Source organism: Cladophialophora immunda (assembly GCF_000835495.1).
Source record: "Cladophialophora immunda strain CBS 83496 unplaced genomic scaffold supercont1.4, whole genome shotgun sequence".
NCBI lineage: Eukaryota > Fungi > Ascomycota > Eurotiomycetes > Chaetothyriales > Herpotrichiellaceae > Cladophialophora > Cladophialophora immunda.
In genome coordinates this window covers 3,350,209-3,360,746 of record NW_015622544.1, presented here as the reverse complement: position 1 = coordinate 3,360,746, position 10,538 = coordinate 3,350,209, and the positions used below count along the sequence as shown (strand labels likewise).

Genomic DNA, 10,538 nt, shown 5'->3' with positions numbered 1-10,538 from the left:
GTCCGTGGATTGCGTTATGCTCTATGCTCGTTTGATTTTTCCACGAGAGATATCTATCATCCTTGCGGTGTTTCGCCATAGTGCGTTCATATTACAAGCCTCCAAAGGTATCCGGCAGACGTCTGTGTTGCTCTCCCAGTGCATATGGCTCGTAAGTCGACAAGCATTATCTTTTCGCCTCAAAAGCGACGCTGACACGGGACTGTAATCCTACACTCACTTCCTCTTCCTCTCCTGTCTGGCTGCCCTCTCCCAGCTCTCCTCAAAAATGCACTCTTTCTTCTTCAACGCTCCCGTCTTACTTGCGGCGTCGGCACCAAGGTTCAAATATCTTACCACCTCGACGCTGCCGGTGCCCACGCCCATGGTCTTGCCTACAATCACACTCTCGCTAACGCCCTCGATCCGGTCGACCTTGCCCGCCGCACCGGCATCAAAGACGTGGTCTGCCGTCTTTTCGAAACTGGCCAACTGTAACACCGAGTCTCGCATTTTGGCAAGCCCGAAACGTGTAATGCCCAGAACCTCGCCTTTGTAGGTCATCACGTCGGCCAACAGATACATATGCCGCGGATCGATTGACAGACCCTTAGTGACTTCCTGAATCTCGGTGATGATTTTGGAGCGTGCGGCTTCAATGCCGAGGACCTGAAGAGTTTCCATCACAGAGTTTGTTTCGGTATGATACGGGTCGACACCTTCGGTATTCATGCAGTAGCGGAGGCCGTAGCCTTCGACCATAACTTTGTGCATCTGGACAGGCGCGGTGTCCTTCTGCGGCACGGACTGGGGGGAACTGGATGGTGATGGCTCTTCGAGTTTGACTTTCGAGGAGGACGGTTTAGACGAAACAGTGGCTGTTTCGCCGGCGGCCTCATTTTTGACTCCAGCGTCGGTGCTAGAATACGCCTGCTCGGTTTTCATCCCTTGTGCCAAAGCTCTACGCATGGCCTTGATTTCATCTGACCTTGGATCGTCTTCTGCCATGACCACTGCCCGGGTTGCCTGAGGATGGCCAAGGACGTGCACGTTCGGCAAGATGCGACGCAGAGTCTCAAGGCGAATGAGACGTTCACTCTGACCTTCTTCATCAGCCTTCGCCGCGGACCCTCTCTTTGCCGATTTGATTGCAGATTCCGTAAAGAGTCTGAGCTTATCTTTGCGGAGAAACTCGATCCTTAACTTGGCAGATTTGAGCTGTCGATGTTTCTGGATGGCAATTACAAGGTCCTCCACTGTGAGATCCAGACCGAGCTCGGTAATCGTGTCCAGTGAGACCTCGAGGTCGATGCAACTTGGTGTATCCACAAAGTGGCGGATTTTGATGAGAGATGTCACGTCTGCCAGAAAGAGGCTTTCAATTCGACCTTTGACGATACGGGCAAGGCCTTCAGGTATCGACAGATCTCGTCTGCGCTCCAACCGGCAAGTGATGACGGGCGTACTGATCTCCCTTGAGGCGTTGATGATTTCCTTGATTCGAGGAACACCCGCTGTCAAACTCATACCAGCGACACCGGCAAAGTGAAAGGTTTTCAGCGTCATTTGGGTTCCAGGTTCTCCTATGGACTGTGCACCGACAGCTCCGACCGCATGCCCGGGTTCCACACGCGCGCGCTCATATTTCTCCAAGCAGAGGTTCACAAAAGCTTGTAGCGTTTTCTCGGAGAGTTTGGACGTGAGTTCAAAGCGGTCTTTCGTGGATGGAGGCGGCTTCCTCCGTACGCGATCGTCCATTGGGACGGACTGTTGGTTCTTCGAAACTTTCCATGTGGTAGGAATTGCGCCTTTTCTGCCCGAACGTCGTTTCTGCGCAGGTGTCCCCTCTCCCACATCGTCTAGCTCAGCTTCAGCTTTTCGCTTTCCCTTAAAGCTCGATCCAGAGGGTGGCAAAGCAAACTGATTTTTCTTCGCCCTTGCCTCATTGAAGGTGTGGCACTTTGCCATAATAAAGTCATGTATTGACTGCAGGAATGCTCGGTTGCTCTCATTTTGGTCAACCAACCTGTCGTCATCAGTGTCATAGTGAAGTTCAACACTATTGAGGCCGACCCTTTTCAGAAGACCTCTCTTTGTCGAGAGGATCTCTTCCATGACACCAAATATCTCGGTATCCTTCAGGCCTTGGTCCTTGATATCAAACGTGGTCGCCTCGACATGAGCGTAGGTGCGTTCGAAGTCGACTGGTTTAGCACTTGCCTCCATATCGACGGGATCGAGATCATCATCTCCGAAACGAAACTGTACAATGTTGGAAGCGGAGTTGCGGACCGTGCGGTCGTAGTTGGTAGAGAGATCTTCGAGAGACTTCATCAGTCGCCTGGACATGTAACCGGTTTCTGCTGTCTTGACCGCAGTGTCCACAAGCCCAACTCGACCACCCACTGCGTGGAACAAGAACTCGTATGGCAAAAGTCCACTGAAAAAGCTGTTCGAAACAAAGCCTTTCGATGGAGGCGATCGTTCATGCTTCAGGAAATGCGGTAATGTACGGTCCTGGAAGCCATCGGCAACACGCTTTCCTTCAATATCTTGTTGTCCTAGAAGAGCTGCCATTTGAGCCACATTGATGTTCGAACCCTTGGAGCCAGAGACAGCCATGACCATTGGTGTGTTGTTCTTGCTGAGTTGAGAGGTCAGAATTCCTGCAATGTTGGTTCGGACCGTACTCAACACTCGGATCTGCTCTGCTTCGAGGGTCCCTGCGTCGTCCAAACCGGCTTTTCGTTTCAGCTTACCTGCCTTTGAAGCGCGGACAAAGGAGCTACACTCGTCGAATACCTTGGCTATCATTTCAGCCTTCTCCTTGACGAGCTTTTCGGGCGGCGTGACATCACTGATGCCAACAGTGAAGCCTTGGTTGCCGAGCCATCTTGCGCAGAGTTTCGACAAGCGATTCATCCCCTGAGCGGCTGCATCGGGCCCGAAGTCGCGGTAGAGAATGTAGAAGATCGAGTTTTTCTTTCCAGATCCTACCGTTGCCTTGTCCATCCTACCGCAAAGCACCTCTGAATTACGGATGCATAAGAAACTATCATCCTGAAGGTCTCGATGTAGGCCAGGGTGGTATTGATTGTGGTCTCGGCAAGCGGCATCAAGATTGACTGTCACGTTCGACTCCTTGTTCGGCCGTATCAAGACGCTAAAAACCTGCTTGCCTGTCCAGAGTGTCTGAGGCTTGATAATTGCGGGTGGGGGAAGGTCGAACTGTGTGTCGGGCTCCAGCATCCCACAGCACATTGTCACGAATGTTTTCTTGTCGAAGAACTGGTCCAGGCTGCTCAAGAGGAACGACGCGGTGATAAAGTCCTGAATTGCCGAAATAATAGGTTCGCCATTTTTGGGTGTCACGATGTTATGCTTGACGCCCATCAAGAGCATTGCCTCCGTCCGAGCTTCTTCTGTCTGGGGGACGTGGAGATTCATTTCATCCCCGTCAAAGTCGGCGTTGTAGGGGTTGCAGACGCATTCGTTCAATCGAAACGTCCGATGTGGCCGAACTTTGACGAAATGGCTAAGGATACTGAGTTTGTGCAGGGACGGCTGGCGGTTGAACAAAACCACATCTCCATCTTCGAGGTGGCGCTCAACGATGTCTCCTTCCTTCAGATGACTCGCAGTGAGCTGATTGTTGTATTTTAGAGAGTTTTTGAACCCTTCTTTCTTAATCACATGGTTTGCCCCTGGCCAAACATCAGGCCCATTACGTACTCGTTGTCGTAGTTTTTCAATGTTGAGCTCGTTGACCACTTCCGGGTACGTCATGTTCTTTGCCACGAGTATGGGGACTGCGACTTCATCAATGCGCAGGTTAGGGTCCGGGGAGATGACAGTCCGCGCCGAGAAATCGACACGTTTGCCTGAAAGGTTACCTCGAAAGCGTCCTTGCTTGCCTTTGAGACGTTGGACGAAACCTCTGATCTGTTTGCCAAATTCGCCTTTGGCTAGACCTGGTACGTCACTGTTGATGTACATCGCCAGTTGCAGAGACAAATAATCCCAGTGTTCCATGATTTGCGAGGTTGGCAAACCCTTCTCCAGAGTTTCGCGCAGTGCATCATTTGCAGCGACAATGTCCCCAAGCTTAGCGGTGATGTCGTCTTCTGTGCTTGAGGCCTCTTGTCCCACCGACGGTCGGATACACGCAGGAGGAGCAGGGACGTATGTCCAGAGGAAAGATTCTGGTTTCGCAGCGAACAGCCCGAGCAGTTCACGATCGGCACGGCGGATTCGTTTGAACAGGCGCAGGGCTCGAAGAGGGGTCAGATCGTCCATTGCCTTCTTGAGATGCTTCTCAAGTTCCGAGTTGGCAAGCTTTGCACTCTCGAAAGATTTGTCGAACGCTACCTTTTCGGGCGGCGGTACCTTTTTCGCTGAGGTAGAGGCATTGTAGGACTTGAACTTGTCGTGGGTGATCTTGAGAGAATGTGTTGTGGCTTTTCGAACCAAGCCATTGATAGCGCCGCATTCGAAGCATACTTTCGTCTTTTTGCACTGATCCGCAACCCGTCTGACAATAGAAGTCTGTTTCAGGGTATCATTTTGCGATCTGCGGATTGCGCTCAGGAATTTTCGGCGGTCGGCTTCGGAGAGAAGAATGCAGGAACAGTCCTGAAAAGGTCAGTATTTGGAGGCGACGTGCTTGAAATCATTGCATGCCTTGCAAATACTCTGTAGAATCTGGATCACTTTTCTAAAGTATCCAACGTGATAGACAGGAAGGACCAGTCGGACATGTCCAAAGTGGCCGTTGCACTCTTGCAGATGTTTCCCGCAGGTTTCGCATGCGTTCTGCTTAGACGAAACGCCCATGCGCCTATCAAGGGGCCCATATTCAGCAATAGCACGAGTTCCATCTGAGCGTGTCTTGTCGAGATCGAATAAGCGGCGGTCGACAAGTTCAACGGCAGACTGATTGATTATGTCTTGATCCGACCTAGAGACATCAGAATCGTTCCTCAAGTACCACCGAGTTCAACCGTACAAGACGCCAAACTGAAGTTCTTTGATCACCTTCGGAACGTCATTTATCACTTGCTCTTTCCCTAGGGTCATATCCTGGACCTGCGTGGCTGCAGCCATGTTGCCTTCTCTATCACCGCAGGGAACGGCGTGGGGATGCGGTACACGGAGGGTCAGGCATCGGCGCGACTGCTGGTTCTCAGCTCAAAAGATGAGCCCTCGCTGAACGTGGCAGAAGATCTAGAGTTCGCATGCGGGATCAGCGCAGTGCAAGTTGCGGCGTGAATCATTCATTTCTGGAGGCGCAAAGAAACCATGGTGGGCGACCGCAAAAAGTTTCTCCAACTTCACCCCACTCTACAAGGCTGAGTAGCCTCACCCCTCCGAACCAATCATGATCATCATTAATCATAACTCGCACAATCACGCAGATGTCATCAGTATCGAGGTTGCTTCTACTTCAAGTTGACAGTCATGTCCTGAGACCTATCATCAATTCCAACGAGACCCCCGAAACTCCGCGCTGCCCCCAAAGACCTTGCCAGTTTCACTCCGCCAATCGATAGCTGACCATGGTATCTACCTTATGGTTGCTGGTGCTGAAACTGCGTAGTTGGACTTTTTCTGCGTTCTTGATCTCCTTGGCATCGCTGTCTCCCCATTCAATAGGGACATCGGAATCTGCATCAGCGTAGACCAACACGTTGAAGGTGCAGTTCCCGTCCAGCACCGGCAAAAATGTGACAGACGCTGTGATCTGGCGGAAGATGGCTTGAATCTCTTCCTGTATCTGTGTTTCGGTCTTCTCGGGTTCGATCTCCTCTGTTGCAGCTTCACTGTTTCTTTGTCAGACTTATCCTGGAGCCTCGTCGGCGCGTAGCTTACTCGGGTGCTGTGTTTTCCTTGTCTGCTGCCTTCTTGGAGGACCGCTGCTTCGAAGACTTCCCCAAGATTTGTACATCGAATTGCCACCTCTCGACGTGTTCGCCCGTCTCTTTGCTTGTGATGACCACCACCAACTTCGAGATCTTGCCTCCGACCATCCATTTGTTCAGTTGTGACATGATCTTCTTGATGTACGCCTTGACCTGGTCGTCCGAGGACACGAGCATGTTGAGTCCATATTTCTTGACCCTGCAATCCCTAGTCAGAGTTTTTCGCTAGGCGTTTCGAAGCGCTCACGGTGTAAAATCCTCTGCGGGATATACGCCTCTCTGGAACCTGTAATTTATGATTATTTCATCCTCTTGTCTTTCAGTTATATGGCTCACAGTATCGTGTTTATCGAGTATTCGAACTGTTTTCTCAGTTTCGGCGCGTGTGAAATCAGGGCGGCTTGCACTTACGAATTCTGCGACTGTCTTCGATGACCCTGCGTCCGTTAGTACATCATCGTTATTGCGATCAATATGATCTTACCTTTAAGTGCAACCTTGTGCAACTGCGACTTGTCTTTCTTGTCAACCGCCATCTTGCTCATGTTGGGTGTTCAGTGCCACAGTGCAGAGTAAAGTGTGGTTGATGTTAATCCGGGGGTTTTGTGTTGATCCTGATTGTTGACCAGGCAATAATCGTTAACCTTCAAACTCGTAATTTTTACCCTTAACACCGGCGAGTTTTTCTAGCACCTCTGCAGCGCAGTCAGGGTCAATGTCCGTCAACGCTCCAATCGTTCTGACCCATGCGATCATGGCTGCAGATCTTTGCACGGCGAAGAGCTGCGATAAGCACCGCTTCTGCCTCAACGTGGCATAAACAGGGGTTGCGGTCCTTTGCAACCTCTGCTTTCCGGCACGCGCCAAACAACGGACCTCCTGGCGACCTCGAAACTCGAATCGCTGCCATTCCGATTGAGCGATACCGTAACTTCTGCATCGTTGCGCATGTTGACCATGGCAAGAGTACACTGAGCGACCGACTTCTGGAGCTGACCGGTACCATCCAACCGGGCTCGAACAAGCAAGTCCTTGACAAGCTGGATGTAGAAAGAGAACGGGGCATCACTGTCAAAGCTCAAACATGTTCCATGATCTACAACCACAAAGGAGAAGACTATCTGCTGCATCTTGTGGACACTCCTGGACATGTTGACTTTCGTGCAGAAGTCTCGCGAAGTTATGCCAGTTGTGGAGGGGCGCTACTGCTGGTGGACGCCAGTCAAGGTGTCCAAGCCCAGACAGTCGCCAATTTCTATCTTGCTTTCGCGCAAGGCTTATCATTGATCCCAGTGATCAACAAAGTCGACTTACCCCACGCCGACCCTCCGAGGGCTCTGGAACAAATGCATGATGCCTTTGAATTGGATCCTGATTCGGCTGTTCTGGTGTCCGCGAAGACTGGGCTGAACGTGGAGAGTGTCCTCCCGGCTGTCATCGAAAAGATTCCAGCGTAAGTGGCAAGACATGTTCTCATTGGGAAGTATTTGCTGACCATGACAGCCCTGTGGGAGATCAAACGAAGCCGTTGCGACTGTTTCTAGTCGACTCCTGGTATTCGAGTTACAAGGGAGTTATTCTATTGGTGCGCATATTTGATGGTGAACTTCGTGCGGGAGATCAGATCATCTCTTTCGCGACAGGCCTCAAGTATACTGTGGGCGAGGTGGGTATTATGTACCCAGATCAAACCCCTCAAAAGGTCCTTCGGGCTGGACAAGTTGGATACGTCTACTTCAATCCCTCGATGAGAAAGAGTAGCGAAGCCAAGATCGGAGATACATATACAAAGGTCGGATTCCAAAACCAAGTCAAACCACTGCCGGGCTTCGAAGAACCCAAACCGATGGTCTTCGTGGCTGCATTTCCAGTGGACCAGGGCGAATTTGAACACCTTGAGGACAGTATCAACCATCTCTTGCTGAACGATAGAAGTGTCACCATCCAAAAGGAGTCATCACTAGCACTTGGTGCCGGCTTTCGTCTGGGTTTCCTGGGAACACTACATTGCTCCGTGTTTGAAGACCGACTTCGACAAGAACATGGGGCAAGTATCATCATCACTCCGCCCACAGTACCGTTCAAAGTACTGTACAAGAATGGCAAGGAGGAAGTCATCACGAATCCGGCTGAGTTTCCCGACAGCGAGGAAACACGCAGGAATGTGGCAGAACTCCGCGAACCCTACGTCCTAGCAACCCTGACCTTCCCCGAAGAATACCTGGGAAAAGTCATGGAACTCTGCGAGGCTAACCGAGGAGAACAAAAGTCCATGGAATACTTCACGTCCTCTCAAGTCATTCTCAAGTACGAAATGCCCCTGGCTCATCTCGTGGACGATTTCTTCGGAAAACTGAAGTCGGCCACGAAAGGGTATGCTACCCTCGATTACGAAGAAGCCGAATGGCGCGTCAGCAACATTGTGAAACTGCAACTGCTTGTCAATAAAGAACCGGTCGATGCTATCTCCCGCGTCATGCATCACTCCCAGGTACGGCACGTAGGGAAACAGTGGGTGGAGAAATTTAAGGAACATGTTGACCGGCAAATGTTCGAGGTGATAATTCAAGCTGCCGTCGGCCGACAAATCATTGCGCGGGAAACATTGAAACCGTTCAGGAAGGATGTCACTGCAAAGTTACACGCAGCAGATAAGACGAGGAGGATGAAGTTGTTGGAAAAGCAGAAAGAGGGAAGGAAGAAACTTAAGGCTGTCGGCAATGTGGTTATTGAGCACTCAGCGTTCCAGGCATTTCTGGCGAAATAGAGAGGACGAAATAGAGGCTTCACATGTCGAGAGTACTATCATCCCCGAGCAAAGCCAGCCTTTTCTTTTATCTTCTTCTCACCTCTCACATGGCTTTTTGTTTCAAGGCACTCGTATCGGCTTCATGGCCCGCCGTTCTATAGCCACATATAGTTCGTGACTTTGAGCAGATTCTTAACGGGCACTAGTGATCTCTCATTGTCTCTGAAAACGGTGACGACTGGAGGACGAACAGAACAGCAAGCAAACGCGGCTGGATAAGAACTACGAATTTCCTTGTAGCGCTACTCCTTCTCAGCTGGGACAAAAGATCATGCCAATACGCAAGACTTTGTCGAAATCGAATGGAGGAAGATTAGGCCCGGGTACCTGCGAACTGCTCCGTAGTTGAGGGGATAAGAAGCAAGCCGCGTTACTTGTGAGCTCTATAGTTGTCAGAAAAAAAGCAGTTCAGATCGTCATCGCCTGCTTCAGGTGGAGAAATGTCATGATATTTTGAAGGCAGTGCTGTCTGGCAAGGATTCAGATATCAAACTTCGCAGCAAAGTGGCAGAAGCTCAACACAGCAGCTATTGATCAGACCAGTATGCAAGTATATCTTTTCACACATGAGGGAGAAAGTCACTCCACCTGACACGCTCGTAAATCCCTGCCGGCGCTGAACGCAACGATATGATTGTCTCAACCACAACGAATACCCGTGCTGTCGCGTAAGCAAAGAAGATGAAATAAAAGGGGAAACCCAAATCCACCGCGTACCAGAGAATGATCGGCCCCATAGTCGCGACAACGCTGGACACTTTCCAGAGTATGCTCTCCACTGAGCTAGGAAATGAGTAGTTCCATGCAGCAATATGCCATGCCCCAACCCCTCCAACGAAAACAATCAACATGGCTTCCCAATAGACACCAATGGGAGGATTGTCATCAAAGTCCACTTGGCGTATATGTAATTCTAGCATCAGCGAACGTTTTTCGCCCTTTGTGCTCTCGAGCATTCTGTCGACATCTTGGGCGCTGATCGAGGGGCATGAGATCTTGCTTCGTACAGAAACACCGCCGGGCTTCTTCCACCAGCAGAACAAAGTGATAATCGTGTAGCTGACAAAGCACAGCGTTGTGAGTTCGAACAGAGCGAACTCCAGCCGTCCCACGGCGCGGCCAATGCATTGGAGAGCAAACCAAAAAAGTTGCACAGCAGTAATTGCTTTTTGGAAGGTGTCCTCACTAGCCAGACCGTCTATCTCCGAACATTTAATCTCTGGTAGAACTAACAACTTTTCAGTTGCCAGCCACAGTATCTCTTCCGATCTGACAATGATCTGGCCTTCATTTTGGTACTCCAATAGGTATCCGCCCATGCTGGCGAAGAATGAATGTTTCATCGTCCACCAGCCAAATCCATGATGCTGCATCGTCCGGGCTTGGATGCGAGCAAAAATATACTCATGGATGCCCCACAAACATGTAAATTCCGGGGCAAAAACGGTCAAGAGTGCCCAAAGGATCTTGTGGGCCATGACAATCCAAGCGGACTTGTAGGGAGAAGCAATCGTGAGATGTTGAATATTCCAAGTGCAGAGTATGATTGTAAAGGCGCAGGCCCACACGAGTTCCACGGTGCCGCGCACAGGGCTGATAGAAACGAAGCCGACATGCTGGTGGGCGTCGGTAGGCAGATTGTCCGCTGAGGTCACGGCCATTGATGAGAGTAGTTTCAGGAGTCGTTGAATAAACTTTACTTGATCATATCGCAGGAAGAGAAGAAGCGCTTTGCATGGCGATCAGGCTGGCACGGGGTTCATATACAAAACATAAGTAGACGGCCCTTACTCGGTAAGATACACTGGTGGCAGTGCCGAATGTGTCTAAGC

General features: G+C 50.6%; 4 protein-coding genes across 6 annotated transcripts; 1 reads left to right on the top strand and 3 right to left on the bottom strand.

The window, feature by feature from the left end:
* Window positions 1-2: 2 nt before the first annotated feature.
* On the bottom strand, window positions 3-5,254 carry PV07_07529. Of its 2 annotated transcripts, XM_016394624.1 has the most exons (3): window positions 4,985-5,254; window positions 4,660-4,936; window positions 3-4,611 (listed from the first exon to the last, which is right to left on the bottom strand). In XM_016394624.1, the coding sequence occupies exons 1-3, from the start codon at window positions 5,080-5,082 to the stop codon at window positions 217-219; spliced, it is 4,770 nt and encodes a 1,589-aa protein (XP_016248043.1). In that variant the 5' UTR covers window positions 5,083-5,254; the 3' UTR covers window positions 3-216. The 2 variants fall into 2 exon arrangements, with proteins under 2 accessions (XP_016248043.1, XP_016248044.1); XM_016394625.1 differs by having other exon boundaries at window positions 4,660-5,254.
* Window positions 5,255-5,267: 13 nt separating this feature from the next.
* On the bottom strand, window positions 5,268-6,560 carry PV07_07528. Of its 2 annotated transcripts, XM_016394622.1 has the most exons (6): window positions 6,382-6,560; window positions 6,309-6,334; window positions 6,234-6,259; window positions 6,145-6,183; window positions 5,848-6,096; window positions 5,268-5,798 (listed from the first exon to the last, which is right to left on the bottom strand). In XM_016394622.1, the coding sequence occupies exons 1-6, from the start codon at window positions 6,440-6,442 to the stop codon at window positions 5,510-5,512; spliced, it is 690 nt and encodes a 229-aa protein (XP_016248041.1). In that variant the 5' UTR covers window positions 6,443-6,560; the 3' UTR covers window positions 5,268-5,509. The 2 variants fall into 2 exon arrangements, with proteins under 2 accessions (XP_016248041.1, XP_016248042.1); XM_016394623.1 differs by having other exon boundaries at window positions 5,848-6,183; window positions 6,234-6,334.
* Window positions 6,558-8,904, top strand: PV07_07527 (translation factor GUF1, mitochondrial). Its single transcript, XM_016394621.1, has 2 exons — window positions 6,558-7,350; window positions 7,401-8,904. Exons 1-2 carry the CDS (start codon window positions 6,644-6,646, stop codon window positions 8,662-8,664), a joined length of 1,971 nt encoding a protein of 656 aa, XP_016248040.1. The 5' UTR covers window positions 6,558-6,643; the 3' UTR covers window positions 8,665-8,904.
* Window positions 8,905-9,141: 237 nt separating this feature from the next.
* Window positions 9,142-10,456, bottom strand: PV07_07526 (uncharacterized protein). Its single transcript, XM_016394620.1, has one exon. It carries the CDS (start codon window positions 10,365-10,367, stop codon window positions 9,267-9,269), a length of 1,101 nt encoding a protein of 366 aa, XP_016248039.1. The 5' UTR covers window positions 10,368-10,456; the 3' UTR covers window positions 9,142-9,266.
* Between the last annotated feature and the right edge of the window lie 82 nt (window positions 10,457-10,538).